The 17,602-nt window shown below is 34.3% G+C and overlaps 1 protein-coding gene across 1 annotated transcript; it reads left to right on the top strand.

Annotated features, from left to right (window-relative positions):
• Positions 1-293: 293 nt before the first annotated feature.
• LOC129001147 (multiple inositol polyphosphate phosphatase 1-like) lies at positions 294-11,750 on the top strand. Its single transcript, XM_054428350.1, has 10 exons — positions 294-380; positions 1,489-1,654; positions 2,367-2,495; positions 2,999-3,180; positions 4,028-4,144; positions 4,990-5,131; positions 8,163-8,263; positions 9,102-9,217; positions 10,028-10,237; positions 11,453-11,750. Exons 1-10 carry the CDS (start codon positions 366-368, stop codon positions 11,727-11,729), a joined length of 1,455 nt encoding a protein of 484 aa, XP_054284325.1. The 5' UTR covers positions 294-365; the 3' UTR covers positions 11,730-11,750.
• Positions 11,751-17,602: the final 5,852 nt, after the last annotated feature.

Genomic DNA, 17,602 nt, shown 5'->3' with positions numbered 1-17,602 from the left:
TAGTACGCAGGATCACCCAACTCCCAACTATCTACAAAAGGAAAAGGATAATCCTTCAGGTGAGGATGTAATATTTTATTCAACGAAAACTCCTTTTAATTCGAAGCATTCAATAATTTGTTTAGTTCCAAATACTGATTTCTAACCTAATTTTAAAAACATTTTACTAACTTACCTAACAACCGTAATAGTCTGACCTAACATTACATTTGTTCGGCGTATACAATTAAGTTGCATACCATATGTGACCCGTACGTCAGATGTTCAAATAATTGCTAATTGTGCCAACCAATATTACTTCAACACTATGAGTCTACCTGTGCTGTTCGCTTATGTACGTTTGAACTATTTAGCTGACTTGGATTATGGCAAAATATTGGGTAAGTACAGGTTTCCAGTGTTTACTGAATGTCAAGTATGGTAGCCTATGTATGGTCTGTTGAACGCAGTGATATTTCATTGAACATAGTGTATCTGCCAACGAAGCACTTATATAGTAAATGTAACTGATATAAAATTTTTATTACGAAACCCCATACAGTTGTCCTTTGAATCTTGACTTTCTAGAATGTTTCTGTAGAGGTACAGCCTAGCCTGGGAATTCAACATAACACTTTCCGACGAAACAATTTAATTTCACACACACACAACAACAACATAACAATTTTGTTGTTGGTTTTTCTATTCTATTCTATTTAAATCCAATGTCTGAGGGAAATAAAAGGGTAAACATATTACAAAATTTTAACGAGTAGCCTGAAAAATATTACACACTACCTTATTACATTACTATACAAACCAAATTAGAGAATTTTAAATTCCAATTCGTTAAACTTTGTTCCTAAAAAACAGTTCCTTATCAAAAGTCCAAAGTCAAAGATTACCTTTTTGAAATATCATTATAATGTTAAAAATCTTTTTTTGAAATTATATTAACTGTATACAGTATGAGTGTTTTTCCAATAGTTTAATTATATGTGCTCTACTTTACCTACGACAGTTTTTTTTAATTACTAAAAATCACTACTCATAACTTCATAGAGAGGTTATCTTTTAGTTTATAACCTCTCAATGCCACAATAATAAGTGATACAACGAAACATTGTACAGTACCAAACACTAATTGCACCACTCAATATTTAAATTGGCCTGAACAGCTGATTAGTTGAATTTCGAATCATTACTATTTAGCCTCTTCTTTCTCAATCCTTGAACCTCATTGGTCCGTTACTCGTTTTGTTATGAGTAAAACTATGCTGTTATGAAAGTAAACAATGCTGTTATGTGAAACTTTTCAATTCTAAGAACTGAAGTGAAACAGCTACTTTAAAAAACGGTCATAGGTAATAGTAGTTTACGCAACGATTGCATAAAGTTAGTGTTCCTAACAACAACAAAAATTTTTTATTAAAACCAAAAGATTGCGTCAAAATAAAGGATCATTGGCTCTAGTTTTTAAAATTACCAATTAACCAATCTTTTTTTCAGACGACTCCAACATCAATATGTTTTCTCCTTCTGGTATTCGTTTCTTCAGTGTTCTCTGATGGAGATGGCAGTTGTTATTCTACGGATGGCAATCCATATTTATATTTTGGAACGAAAACTACGTACGACGTTGTAAGGAATCCCCTTGGCATACCTAAAGTTCCAGGTGGGTAAACAAGTAAGAGCTTAATAAATAGAATATTATAAAATACACTGATGTTTATAACAGACAAAACCGTTCTAAAGCTTACTAGCTGAAATAACCTACTGTAATCAAACAAAAACAACCTATTTTTAATTTTTCATAACAAATTTTAATGCGTACAAATGTTTACCGGTTCTTTTTGTACACAAACGGCACAACCTCTAACCCCTAACCTCTTATACATTAACATTTCAAGGACAATATACACACAAAACAGAAAAGTAGATGTTAATAAAGCAATATTAATTTGCATTTTTAAATACAAAGCTTTGACTTGAATGGTATTTTTGCTTTTTGTATGATTTTCTAGTCCCTTTTGCTGGCCTTGGAATACTTGGAAGTATACAATCCACAAATGAAATTAAGTTTAGTACATCCATGCAAAATTGGGCCACCATCTATTCTGTATGGTGTAGTTACCATGTCGAGGCTATTTATTTGGGTTTACATTCAATTCATTAAATTATGATAAATCTAGCTCAGTTCTCAAACACAGATAAAATACTGTGATAAACTGCATATCTGCTGGAAGATAAATTAATGCAAAATAATAAAACAAACCACAGAATATTTCGACCGTATTAATTTTGTCAATCGTATAAAGTAATGCTGTTAAAATATAATTAATAAATAAAACACAAAGTTCAGCTTTGCATTTTAATTTTTTTTCCAGAGTGTAAGCCTTTACAAGTGTGGATGGTTGCACGCCATGGGGCTCACCACTCAAATTCCAGAAAGAACTCCGAATATGTCAACTTAATGGATCTAAGGGACCAGATTCTGGAAAACCATGAACAGGGAAGTAAGTAATTTTTTATGTTTTAGCCTTTACTACGACTTGCTATTCCGTTCAAACTGCCTGCTTTGCTGTTTCTTCAGCTATGCCTATATACAAAGCTGAACGATGTAAGAGTAATGCGTTACAAACCATCATAAATCCACTCTTTTCCTCAGGATCAAGCTACCTACTAATATCTAGTATTCCAACTCATCACAGAAATGCATGGTTAAATATGCATTATCATATTAAATCAAAAAGTCCAGAGAAAAGTTTGTAGCTTTTTGATAGTGAAATATAGGTTTTTATTAAATCGGAATCTGTAAGTAAACATCAACAATTCAACAATTAGACATAATAACAATATGAACACATGCTATAAATTAGTGTAAATAAAAACATATGTTAACAGGATGAAATAAAACGTTTGAATTACTTTGGGTATGTATAAATCTCAGTTATATGAGTTTTCTAAAGTATTTTCCCTTTGAAAGCACGAGTCTCTTTAGAATGATATATATTTTTAGGAGGATCCTTATGTCCTGAGGACTTGATGAGGCTGCGGGAGTGGCGAGAGTTCAAGACCAGTTCCCAGGAGCAGGACAGCCTCACTCCTCAAGGCGTCAGAGACTCCTATAGTCTTGGGCTGAGAGTGCGACAAGCGTTCCCTGATCTCTTCAATGACAGCGAACCCTCCAAGGATTTTGTAGTATGCAATCTAAAAAATAACCGAAAGATTTCTCTTGATGTTTTGTATTTGAGTTAGATCGTTCCAGGGAACATTTAAGTAGGGTCATTAAATCTCTTTTTTATTGTTGAAACATCAAATAATGAATATTACCATGGTTCATAAAATACGAGTATAAATAATCGAAATATATTTCAAAAATACCTGTAATTAACCCAATAAGGCCGTTCTTCTGCGGGGAGATTTTTGGGTGAGGTAGGTTTAAAAAGCAAAGACTGAGTATGGCAACATGAAAAACTGCCAATAAGGGTAGGGTTATGGTTTAATTGTTTAATGGTACTTATGAGTTTATTTTCATTATGGTTCTTAGTGTTGTACCCACAATATAACTAACTGCATTGGAATTCATAAGTCATTTGAACCACCTCAAACAAAATCAATTTTACCGTTGTAAAATAACATAATCCATATTTACATGATTAATATAATATCGCGTATCTAAATTAACTGCAAAACAATTGTTTTATCAAAATTGCACATAAGCAAATCTCTAAGTAAAACACCGTTCAAAAAACATATAACCATATAGATATAAAATAAACTCACCATTGACATCTTCTAATGGAATATTGACCCAACTTTAACAATCACATTGTATTCTTGGACAGCCATTGAAACTAATAAACTGAGAGAAGGATTTTTCATGTTTTAACTTTTTAAATTGTTAAAGACAATAATAACGTTATATTATAGTGTTTTAATTTATTCTTACCCTTGGTACTTATTTGAAAACTACCAAATGTGTATTCAACACTTAAAATATGTACTCGAGACTTATAGGGTATATTAAAAAGATGTGTTGTTTCAGTTTCGCCACACAGAGCAGAACAAATCAAAGGAGACAACTGAATATTTTATAAGGGGGCTTTTTGGTATTATTTACAACCCCCAATTTGCTCATCCTCAGGAGAGTAAGTTGTTAGGGGTAAGTTTTTAAATATTTTATAAGTTTTAACAAGTTTTATCAATATACCGTAACTTATATTCCCTCCTGGACAACCTTTGTGTTTTATACAGGAATTTACATACGTCTCTCACGTGTAAACAACAATGTTTCTTAACAAACCCCTTTTGAAGGTTTTAGAAGTGGCTCGAAATGTTCTCCTACTGTATCTTTCCCGTTGCACACGCCTTATCATGGGATTCCAGGATAAAACAAGAATTTTATTGTAACTGACTGTAGTCGTGGACTTGGGGACAATCTCAATTCTCCATAATGTGTGACATTCGCCGGTTTGTGGCGCACTCAAAACACTGTACTAAAAGCTTATGGCTTCGGCTGGTGCTTCTGAGGATTGTTTTTGCACTTGCGTAATTGCTAACTGAGTTTATAAGTAAGTTTTCTTTTAGTTTATTTTAGTTTGGACTATTAAACCTGTCTTTTAAGTTTTATGTACAGGTTAAGTCAATCAAACAACAGATTTTTATTTATTCGCCATATTATTTCTCTATTTACCATTCAACCCGTTCTCTAAAAACCTCTATGCCTGAGTACATAGCTCACCAATTAATTGATCAAGAATTTATGAAAGACAGGTTTGTTTACACGTTGACTAGTAGCTATGTTTGTATAACAAGCAGTCCATAATTATTGAGACATACAAGTGAAAGTTTGAAAATATCATTGAAAAAAGAATCAGTAATTATATTAACTTTCGTAATCGTAGATATGCATTTAATAATCTATTGTGAGTAGTTAAAAACAACTTAAAAACTGTTGCCGGTATATTCTCTAGTTTCCTGTAGTAATTTTTTTGCATATAACTCAAGGCACATGACAACTGCCCTGCATGGACGCAGAAAAACGCCAAATACAACGATGAACTAGATACCTTCAAGTCAGGAGAACTAATGAATCAGGTTTACATAACCATCAGCCGAAGACTTGGTTTCAACTATGACCTACCTTTTTGTGAGTAAATATAAATCTAAATGACAATACAACATTTATAAATGTGTTGATCAATTATCATCAATTAGTTGTAAAAAAATTACAGGCGGTCGATTTTGCCTACTTTCCCATCAATTTAAATTTCCATTTTCTTCAATAGGATTACTTTTAAAATGTTTTAAAAGGGCAAAGCAATTTTATTCAAACATCGAGATTCTCTGAAAGTAATTTTTCCGGGACATCGGATGTCACTAACAGTGCCTTCCCTACTAATGCCCTGTTATTGCCTAATTGTCCTCAAAATGCCTTGCTCTAGTATACATTAGTATTCAATGAATGAATGAATGAATGAATGAATGTTTTTTTATTTCCACATAATATATACAGAAAACAATGACACACTTTTTAATACAAAATACTTAAAAAATAAAACTAAGACGAAGAATAAAAAAGAACATTTCTGTATAAACTAAATTAAATTGATTGTAAGAAATACAGCAGACATAGGCAAGTGCTGCCTGTGCGTCTGCTGGGTTGCTATTTAAATATTTATAGTAACCAAGTTATATGGAATTATTGTCTATAAAAGGATGAATAATGGAATTTAGACTGTTGCTTGAATGTTATTAGTTTAGAAAGGAGATTTATGAATTGTAAAATTGAATAGATCTACAATGAATACAGTTTTGAACAGGTGGGGACTAGACTACTAGGATTAATGCTGGATCAGGATAGAGGGGGCAAGGTTCGGGTCAAACGCGCCGGTAATCAGCTGTGATGATAACGTCGGCCTCATCTATACCAAGCCTGAAGAGAAATTGTTTGATTCTTAATTTGAAAACATTAATTGATGGTAATTCAAAAAGATTATCATTGGTAAAATATTTACAGATATTTCGATAGAGAACATTAGAAATATAGAAAGAGTTTGTTTTAGAAAAAGTATAGTTTATCTGAAGTGATGAGATACCTACTCGTGAGGAGTAACGGGTACTGTGGGAGTGAGTTATTCCTTGAAAAATATTAGTGTGATTATTAAAGATGTTTATTAATAGGCTCTTGATGAATAACTGTCGAATAGTGAGAATGGACGATTCCCCAAACAGAGCGTCAGTCGGGTATCGTTTGCATTTACCAAACCCCACTTTCAATATGGTTTTTTGAGCCACATTTAAAGGTTCAAGAATACTTTTATAACATCCACCCCACGCAACAATACCAAATGAAAGCAACGACTGGACATAAGCAAAGTATGCCATTTTTAATTCTTTTATTGATAAAATTTCATTCATCTGTTTGAAAGCAAAAATATATTTCCGAATTTTGTTTCTGAGATAAGTAGTATGAATATTCCATTTCAAACGCTCGTCAAAAAATACACCCAAGTATTTGTACGAGTCTACCTTATCGATGCTTTCACATAAACAAGTAGTACTTCGATAGTCATTACAATTATGAATAATTAAATTAGTTAAATTAAATTCAGTACTTTTACTAATAGAAATTGGCATAAATTTGGTCTTAGATACATTTAGCGAAAGTATGTTTTGATTCAACCATCGTTTTACAATCATAAGATCATGCATAGCCTTATCTCGGACCTCGGGCCAAGACTTTCCCTGAAGGAAAATTAAGGTATCGTCAGCAAATAAAAACATTTTACCAAAAATAGTTAATTTTGAGATGTTATTTATATATAATAAGAATAAAATTGGCCCGAGAGTTGAACCTTGGACCACCCCGTAGTCTACAGGCATTCTACTGCTATTCACACCACATATAGAAACATACTGTGTTCTGTTAGAAAGATAACTTTTAAACCAGTTAAGAGTGGTGCCTCTTATTCCCAATAATTCCATTTTAATTAATAATTTTGCACGATCAACAGAATCAAAAGCTTTTTTAAGGTCAAGGAATATTAACATTGGGTGATTTTTATCAGAGATAGCGCGATTAAGTTCTTTATTTATATCAAACAAAGCATCTGAAATATTTTTATCTCTACGAAACCCGTACTGACGCTCGCTGAGGATGCCATTTGTTTGAAGATAGGAAACCATTTGATCCTTTACTATTTTTTCGATTATTTTTGCGAAGACACTAAGCAGAGATAATGGGCGATAATTGTTTTTATTGATGAAATCGTTAGATTTGTGTAAAGGAAATACTTTTGATAGCTTATAGCAATCAGGGAAAACTCCAGAAATGATGCTGTGGTTGACAATGTGAAGTAAGGGGTCACATAGTACATTGAAATTGCTTTTCAAGACTTCGGCCGAGACACCATCACAGCCCGGCGCTGACCCTCCCCGTAAACCGTGAACGTAACGCCGCAAGTCAAGTTCATTGATCGGTTGTAAGTCAAATGTGGAGTTCAGTCGAAAGTCATTGTCGTTCAAAACTGGGTCACCCGAAGCGTCAATTGAATCAGCCAGCTCATTTCCAACGTTTGCAAAAAAATTATTAAAATCCCCAGCCACCCCTTCACATATAGTTGTAGTAAAAACAGAACTGCCAGGAACAGCTTTTTCAATTGGAAAGGAATCCTTTTTATTTATTCTACCTGACAACTCATTAATTATTCCCCAGAATCTTTTGGGGTTATTATTATATTCATTTAGTTTGGATCTGTAATAATTGCGTTTTGTACGCTTTAAGTTACTATTACACTATTATTATTATTTACTATTACTATTATTATTATTAGTTACTATTATTATTATTTAAGTTATTATTATTAAGTTCAAATACACTATTATTTATTTCTGACAGCTGCATTTAAAACTACTCCTTGATCAATTAATAATACGACTATAGATAAACCTGGTCTGGAAAAGTATTAAAAAAAGTTGTATGATCAGTTCAATCGTAATGAAAAGTATTGTTGATTCCTCAACACAAAAAATGCTATTTGAGACTTGATTACAAATGAATGTTTACACGTTTTTTTCATTATTTTAAGTTCATAGGTTCAGTTAGAAATATTTCTCACTATATCTACTTAGCAACTTTCTAAAAGGAGTATTATTTATTCATATTTCTAACACATCAGACGTGGTGGACGCCATGTACCAGTGGTGTGCCGGGGACAAATCATCTTCTCTGGAATCTTCTGCTGTTTGGTGTTCTGCCTTCACTGCTACTGAACTGAAGGTAGACAATAATTTAGATTTGAGCTGTAATCTTAAGTATTGGTGACGGGTTCTCATACCTACAAACTGGTATGGATAGAAAAAAAAAAACTTGTTGGTAAGATCTCGGTGGATTACAACCATCATAATTTATTTGTTCTCTTTGTGAGTATGTTCCTTTTGTCTCAATATTTTTCCAAATCTAATAACCCCATACTTCCTCCAACGTATGCTAGATATCATGCTATGTCTTTGGTAATATGAGAATTCCCCTTCTAAGTATCTAGTATACCACAAAATTTTTATGTTATGTTTTTAGGTAGTTTATTATAAGCCAAATAAACGTTCCACAAAAATCGCTGGACTATTATTTTTCTTTGAGTTTTTTTCTACAATGTACTCTTCAAGCTTTCTAAACACCATGTTGAGTCTTATTCACAATAAATTCCCAAAAAACACTAAACCGTGCAATGAAGGTAAGGAACAAAGATTCCAGGTTATGAGCTTGTTTTATCTCTAAAGAATGAATCTTTGTACTTTTAGTTTTGACTGTGTTTAAAAAACACACCCTGTACTTCTTCAACATGCCATACCTTGAAATATCAACTGTCCTTACGTGAACGTTTCAATAAATGACATAAAATTGTCAAGTTTGTATCTATAGTTAAGTACACCAATTCGTTATGATGTTATTTCCAGTTTAATATTACACAGTTTCAGTTAAACTTGTAAACTACAAGCGTTTGAAAATAAATTGCTTTTGTTTTGGAATTTTTATTTTGTATATCCTTGCTTGTATTGTTTTGTATATATAAGCAAGGGCTACGTGGCAATCACAAAGTGTTTTCCTATTTTTTCAGGCTATGGAGTTTCTCGATGACCTGGAGTACTACCACAAGACAGGGCCTGGAGACCGTTCCAACATCAATAAGAAACTTGGCTGTCCATTTGTAAAAGATATGCTCACACAGTTTAGGTTAGTGATTTATGTGTTTTGTAGTTTGTCCATTTGAATATTTGTTTGATTTCACATACAATTATTTCAATTTAAAAATCTCTTTTTGTAATCAATGGAAGATAATAGAATGGAGCCCAGACAAGAGACAAAGATAACCTTAGAGGCCTTATAGAGAGACCTTAGAAGGAATATTTAAAACCGTGGGTAGGGATGTGAGTCATTGTAATTTATGTAAATAAGACAACAAAATACGAAGAGCCTACCAGTTCTACCCCTATTAAAGGTAATATTTAAAGTCTTTTAATGATCTGTTATTTAATTAATTAAAAAAAGTCGTGTCATCAAATAAAAATGCGTTTAGGCAAAATTGTTTATTAAATAAATAAATTAATAAGATATAAATTATTTCCTTCGCTTACGCCTCACTATGTTCTATAAATATCAACTCAAGTGTTTTTCTTATTCATTTATCTGTTTTTCGTACGAACACTTAGGACTCAGGAAGTCATCAAACGAGGTACAAAATTTATAAATTACGTATTATATAAATATTATATGTAGGTAATATATATATTCAAGAAAAATAAATTTCGATGGGTACAAATATTCTAAACTAGTACTGAATCAGAACTGAAACTGAAAGAATTCGCAGGACGTGTGTTAGTTTAATAAAATGTTGCATTTGTCGTCTACTTTCTTCCAAATATCTTTACCTATTTAAATGAAGGTATAGTAAAGACCTTTTTCGAAAAGTGTACTAGTAAACACTACCCAAATTGTACACATGCTTTTAAATACACCACAAAAAATATGAAAGGTGATTTTCAGGGTCATAGAGATGAATCCTGATGCTAAAATGCCAAAAGGAGTATTCTACTTCGGGGATGCTGAAGTTGTGGGTCTGCTGGCTTCAAGACTAGGCATTTTTGCAGACAAAAATCCTCCTTCTGCTACATCCTACGTGGATCAGGGACAAAGATCTTTCAGGTCATCTGCACTCTTGCCATGGGGGGCTAACATCATGGCTGTGTTCTACCAGTAAGTAAACAAATTATAAGGCTGTAAGAAAGTAAAATAGTGGGTACATTTGAGTCTTGATTCTTGGTACCGTCAATCAATAATAGTCTACTGCGCTTCTATCGACTTTGAAGCGTCATCCCGATATATGATGGCGATGTTGCAGCCATTAAAGGGGGATTATCATAAAATGTTTTCGCGGTCGTAGGAGATGATAACGATGATGTCGTGGTTACAGCTATTGCTCGTTTGCAGCGATTGATCTACCTATGTGTTAGTGGTTCCAAATTTCAGTTTAGACGCTCCCTAATGTAAGTAAATCTTACTAATATTATAAATCTGAAAGTTTGAGAGTTTGTGTGTGTGTTTGTTGCTCAATCACGCATAAACTACTGAACGGATTGGACTGAAATTTGGCATGATGATAGCTCACATTCCCGATTAACATTAAAGCATATTCTTATCCCAAAAATCCTTTCGGGCTCCGCCCCAGTGGCTCTGTAGTTCCCCATGTTAACCTTATGATTTTTCATATTTAAAAGGAATTAATGACTCTTAACAGCTGTTTCAATTAAACATGTTGGTTCTGTTCTATGATGTTCAATAGCATAAAAGTAACAAGGATTACCAACAGGGTGCAGCACTATTATTATTTTTTTTATTTATGACAATAGCTAATTTCCAACCAAAAGGTGAGTGAGCGTAGCGAACGAACTTCAACCTGGAGGCGAGTTAGCGTAGTGAACGAGCTAACCTGAAGGCAAGTGAGCGCAGCGAACGAGCTCCAACCTAAAGGTGAGTGAGCGCAGCGAACGAACTTCAACCAGGACGTAAATGGGCCATGCGAATACTTATAAAGTTAAACGGGGCAAAGCCCGCGGGTACAGCTAGTATACAATACAAATTAAATTTAATACCAACCAAAGTACTAGTGTCGACATCTTAACTACTCGGTACAGGTACTTTAAAGGTCCTGTGGTTCCAGGAATCAACTTTATAGGTACCGCACATCCTTAAAATATATAATAGATTTAGAAAAATTAGGCTCCAAATAGGGAACATTTGGTAAAAAATTCTATTTAGTAAGACTAAACTCTGCGGTAAGTCAGGAAATTTTTCTTTCAAGCGAGACCCCGAAGGTTAATCAAAGTTTACAGGTAAGGATTGCAGATAAATATTTATCTCTTGATATCCTATCTTTTCTCTTGCTACATATATTTCTTCAATCTTTACTAGATGCTCCACCGAAGAGGCCCACCGGGTGATGTTCCTAGTGTCCGAGTACGTGGTGTCCCTCCCAGGGTGTCCCTCAGGACTCTGTCCCTGGTCGCTGGTCCACCATCGCCTCAGCCACTCCTTGGAGCGCCACGGTTGCTCTCTGGAGTTCTGTTCCCGACTCTCCTACCAATGGATTTCTCTGGCTCCTGAGGATGTTTGGGCTATCGTCATAGTTGTCGCCACTGTCCTGTTCATTGTCCACCTCTTTAGGTGCGTCAACGAACTGACGGCGTGAAGAAATAAACGGTTTCAATGATTTGGGTATTTTACATTTTTACCTAGTTTGTGTTTTTTTTTTTAGTGTTAGATTTTTACCTTTGTTAATTACAATTTTTATTTCGGTGTACCTGTGCCACTGATCTTAAGAAAACGATCCAACTCTGGTTAGCACAGTATCTAACGTTTATTTTTAGATTTAACTAATAGTCTGTTCACGAATGAGATCTGGTCCAGAAACGATTTAGCTTTGAGTTTGATAAGCAGCCTTTAGTTTTAAAGGCGAGTACTACATATACTCATCTACCCAAACGATTAGATTAGTTATGGATGTAAATATTAGTTATCGGTTATGATTACTATTTTTTATATTACACTGTCCTTGTGCAGTATATTAGTTAAATAATACTTATGAAGTATAGCGGGGTGAAGCCCGTGGGTTACAGTTGGTTTATAAAAATGTCATTTTATTTTAATATTAGGTATGTTAAGAATTGATTAAATGATAACGCCTTCTAAAAGGAAACGCAACAACAATGCGTTCCTGTATTGCGGGTATGGAAGAGACTTTTTGAAGGCGTTTTATTAAACTGTGTACATCTCAACAATCTGTAATATCGGATTGTCCATTATGATGACCCTGGCCGTCTGTACCGGACAAAGAAGGTTTTTCTCCTAATGATCTCTATATCAATGAAATCAAAAGTAACACCGTTCAAGCTACTACAATTATCTTTCGTCTCTTATAGACTGTCTTGGCTGTGATATAGTTCGTTTTGGTGAGTATGCTACAGTTTTACTTTCTCCCCCTATACTATAAAGCATGGAGAAATGATTTTTTCCTACAATTACCTAACAATGTACATGTTCTCTCACTGATTTGAGAAAGCAAAGTGGCCAATTCGCTCATCAGTGAGACAATGTTAACATTGTCTCACTCTAAATTACTTTGTCTCGCTCACTCAAGATTTGCAACGTGAATGCACGAAATAGTGAGCGCGTAACATGCAGACAAGGTCTTATGCGCGCGAAATATGTTCTGTTTACTGGTTGTAAATCAGCTGGTCAGCTGGTTGTACTGTTGTATCATTAAATGTAATATTAAAAGTTCACTTCTGTGTAAAAAATATATCACGTTTCTTTACCAATTTATTTGTTTTATGGTAACTGTAGGAGGGTAATTAGTAGTCTCATAACTAATCATTAATTTTATTAACATTTAATTAACAGTGTGTATAGGTTTTCAACATTTATTTGTGTGTTAGTCACTTATTTTAAGTCTGTAAAATGTACTCTACTCTACTCACACACACACACCACGGCAATTCCCCTCCCCCACATTCTCCTTAAAATCATACGATGCCTACGTCATATGGCGTGATCTATCTCTGTCTCTTTCCCTCTCATGGAAAGCTCAAATTTCCCCACCATGATTTTATTCAGTTAGCGTCTAAAACCTTCCTCGATCGGACGTATGTGCCGCGCCGCGCCGTTTTTCTGGCAATCTCTCGGTCTTTTGACCACCTCGTGGTGGAAGTGTCCCCACTTTAAAACCTCTATATCTTAATCAGTGAATAATAGTACTAAATTCCCCATTTCGAAGTGTGTAGTGCATCTGAACTTCCAGATCTTCTTGTGTGTCCCTCAGCGTGGTGAGCTCACCCAATCCCCATTCCCCCTGCTACTTTCCAGTGTTGGATTTTCTTATTGAAAGGTATGTGACACAGTTTTTTTTTTTAATCTCTATTAACTCTCATATTGAACAGTAGGAAATAGTTATTTGTGTAACTAGTGGTGAAAGTGGCACTTTGCTGCACACGAGAGCAATGTTTACGCACGAGCCGCAGGCGAGTGCGGAATGATCTCGAGTGCAGCAAAGGCCTTTTTCACTCGTGTTACACATTATATTTTTCCTACAGTCACTATAAAGCATATAAATAATTAGTCTTTCTAACACTATACAACACGTTTTTAGGTTCAGCTGGCAACACAAATGGTGCCCTAGAGAAAGTAGTACCCGCGGTCCGTATCACTCCGCTATTTTTCCTCGGCAAGAAATGTGCTCCACGTTTTGAGAATATAGTTCCGTATGTTTTTGTAATTTGAAGTGGTTTCCGCGCCTAAAAAAAAATGCTTTTAAGGTATTTTCTTGTTTATTAAGATCGTAGGAACGTTTTAAAAACGTTTAAAAGAAAAGTCCAGAAAGTTCAGAAATACCGAAACTATAAACACGAAATGACAGGTTAAATCGTAGTTATAATAGTCAATCAGCTGCTCATAGTATTATTATCTTTAAGTGTTGCCAACCTATTTCCAAGCTTACACGGATTACGTGCATAATAGAACCACGCTGTTTTGTGTTGTTTCGTTGGAATCCTGATGTGCGGCAAAGTATAAACCGTACGGCAAAGTATAAACCGTACGGCATAGTATAAACCGTACGGCAAAGTATAAATATGCAGCAATTAGCAGCTTTCTGTACTATAAACAGTACAAGGAAGCCAACTTTGTCGGGTGACTGTAGGAAAAATATAATGTGCAACTCGAGTGCAAAGTACAATTGTCTCACTCGAGAAATTATTCATCACTCGCCTACGGCTCGTGAGTAAGTATTTCTCTCGAGTGAGTCAATTGCTCCCTTTGCTCACTAGTTGCACAATAGTTATTTTCCTACAGTTAGTTTACCTAACAATGTATGTTCTCTCACTGATTTGCGAAAGCAAAGTGGCCAATTCGCTCATCAGTGAGACAATGTTAACATTGTCTCACTCTAATTACTTTGTCTCACTCCAGATTTGCAACGTGAAGGCACAAAATAGTGAGCGCGTAACATGCAGGCAACGTCGTATGCACGCGAAATACGTTGGCAGCACTGGCTGTAAATCAGCTGGTCAGCTGTTGTACTGTTGTATTTGTCACTTCACTTTAAATGTTATATTAAAAGTTCACTTCTGTGTGAAAATAGGTTATGTTTCTTCAACAATTTGTTTGTTTTATGGTAACTGTAGGAAAAGTATAATGTGCAACTCAAGTTCAAAGTACAATTGCCTCGCAAAACTACCTGTCTCTGTGTGTGTGTTACAGAATTACAGACCACACATGTAGTCCAATTTTCAGGAAATTTGGTGTGCAAGTAACTAATCCATAGTGTAAAATGATTATCCCTTATAAAATAACCGAAAATAAATTTGTTTCGAAAATGGCCCGAACGATTTTGATAAAGGATTAATAAATATGTTATAGTCCTTTAAATTCTGAACAAAATGGTACAACTCCCATTGCTGTATGAACTCAGTTCAAAAATTATTGTAACTTATATTACCCATAAAAAAATCGGAAAAACTGTTTTAAAAATACAGATTTTCATTAAAAATTGTATGTTATGATAATTCATTTAAAAAAAAGTGCAACCCCCAAGTGCAAAAAGATTATGGTTAAAAAACTATTTCTACTTTTGTGATTTCCCCTATAAAATATCATTTACTCCCACCACTAACTGGTTGTTGGCAACCTAATAGGAGAAAGTGTGTGTCAAATTGCTGATATGGTTTATTCCTATTTATGATGTTCATAACTAATCAAGTTTCGGTAAGCTTTTCTTCTTTTGCACACTCTTTATCTATTAACATTATTAGTAATAAATAATTAGTCATTGCACTTAAGTTGTTGTTACTTTATTTTTATTTATTGACCATTGTAAAACTGAAAAAAGAACAATTCACAATAGGAATAAGATCTATAATCTCCTCTCGAATTATGATGAGAAAAAATAATCTTGTCTTAAACTTAAAATCCAGTCTTCTCCATCCCTATTTATTAAATACTTAACTATCAAAGTTTTAATAAAAAACAAGCCTCATTACCTTCCCTTTAGCAGCAAACCTAAGTACTTATACAAATTAATGTTATTTAAATGGGAAATAAATCTAATAAATTTAAATTATTTTAGTCAGAATCTAGTCAAGTAAATGGTAATTAGCTTAGACTGCACTGCAGGTTTGCTGCGGTGGGGGTGTTTAAGCAATATTAAATCTATTAAAGCAGTTCAATTTCAAAATTTTGATCGGTAAAGTGAATTTTTCTAATTTTAAAAATTTAATTGTAAAGGCTTGTTGAAAAATGGTTGTGGGTAAAGGTAATTAAGCCAAATTTATAGCTGGCCACTTATATGTAAGGTAATGATGAAATACACACTAATTAGGAAATTATATAATTTTATTAGCATTGAACATTCAGGAGTTTTAAAGCATTTCTGGTACAAATTATTTCCTAGTCTTAACAGTAAGCTTCAAAGAGCAATGAACACACGATCAACTTATACAGTGTGTAAATTAAGTATGGAAACAAATCTGTATTTTTTAAACCAAAATAGATAGAAATATTTGGTTTGTGGCATTGACTGTTAACCAAGGTTCCGGAATTTTTTGCATCAGAACAAATTTTTCACCCCCTCAGGGGGGATAGGGGTAGGGGGTAACTTAATTTTTTTAAATAGCAACCCCTATTGAGTGACCTCTCATTTTGAAGGGTTTGTCAAAAGAAATACAATGCCGTAAACCCGAGGTCGATATCTTACCCCTAACCAGAATGGCGGCCATTTTAAATTTCGAGATGGGCAAACGAAATCCAGTGTGGATACCCATAATTTACCTTTTAAATGGGTTACATTGGGTAAGCCGAACTCCAGATACCATTATTAGATTGAAAAGTGGATGTTTTTATCGTATTCAAAATTTTGCCCCAGCCCCCAAAATAGGGGATTTTGGGGGCAGCCCCAAATTTTTAAACGCAAACCCCTATTGAGTGACCCCTCGTTTTGAAGGGTTTGTCAAGACAAAAGCAGTGGCACAAATCTTAGGTCGATATGTCATCCCTAGACGAAATGGCAGGCATTCAACATTTTTAATTGGTGAAATGGGCGCTTTTTTACCCAATCAAGTTTTTGAATGCCTGCCATTTCGTCTAGGGATGACATATCGACCTAAGATTTGTGCCACTGCTTTTGTCTTGACAAACCCTTCAAAACGAGGGGTCACTCAATAGGGGTTTGCGTTTAAAAATTTGGGGCTGCCCCCAAAATCCCCTATTTTGGGGGCTGGGGCAAAATTTTGAATACGATAAAAACATCCACTTTTCAATCTAATAATGGTATCTGGAGTTCGGCTTACCCAATGTAACCCATTTAAAAGGTAAATTATGGGTATCCACACTGGATTTCGTTTGCCCATCTCGAAATTTAAAATGGCCGCCATTCTGGTTAAGGGTAAGATATCGACCTCGGGTTTACGGCATTGTATTTCTTTTGACAAACCCTTCAAAATGAGAGGTCACTCAATAGGGGTTGCTATTTAAAAAAATTAAGTTACCCCCTACCCCTACCCCCCCTGAGGGGGTGAAAAATTTTTTCTGATGCAAAAAATTGCGGAACCTTGGTTAACAGTCAATGCCACAAACCCAATATTTCTATCTATTTTGGTTTAAAAAATACAGATTTGTTTCCATACTTAATTTACACACTGTATATTATTTTTCAATGTTCGTATGAATTTGGCTTGGTTAACATACTAAGGTAACAACCATTTTTTGGCATTCAACAATTTTTAAGAAGTGCTGGTACAACATTAATGGCATTTATTCATTAGTTTTAAATGCTATAATACAAATATTGCCTAGTCGAAATAGTAAGGTAACAATGAGCAACTGGCATTTAACAATTGTCAAGAATTTCTTGTACAACAATACATTAATTTATTATTTTTTTTTATATTGCCTATTCAAAATAGTCAGGTACAATGAGTAAGGATAACTAAACAACACTCCTGTACATTTTAAACCATACTTATATAAATCTTGGCAACATAAAAAAACCAGTGTTGTATTGAGCTTAGCTCT

The sequence above is a fragment of the Macrosteles quadrilineatus genome, unplaced genomic scaffold (assembly GCF_028750875.1).
Source record: "Macrosteles quadrilineatus isolate MER2022 unplaced genomic scaffold, UCM_ALF_1.0 Scaffold_8__2_contigs__length_117827958, whole genome shotgun sequence".
Classification (NCBI taxonomy): Eukaryota; Metazoa; Arthropoda; class Insecta; order Hemiptera; family Cicadellidae; genus Macrosteles; species Macrosteles quadrilineatus.
Note: the sequence above shows the minus strand (reverse complement) of the source record. Positions and strands in the feature narration are given on the sequence as shown.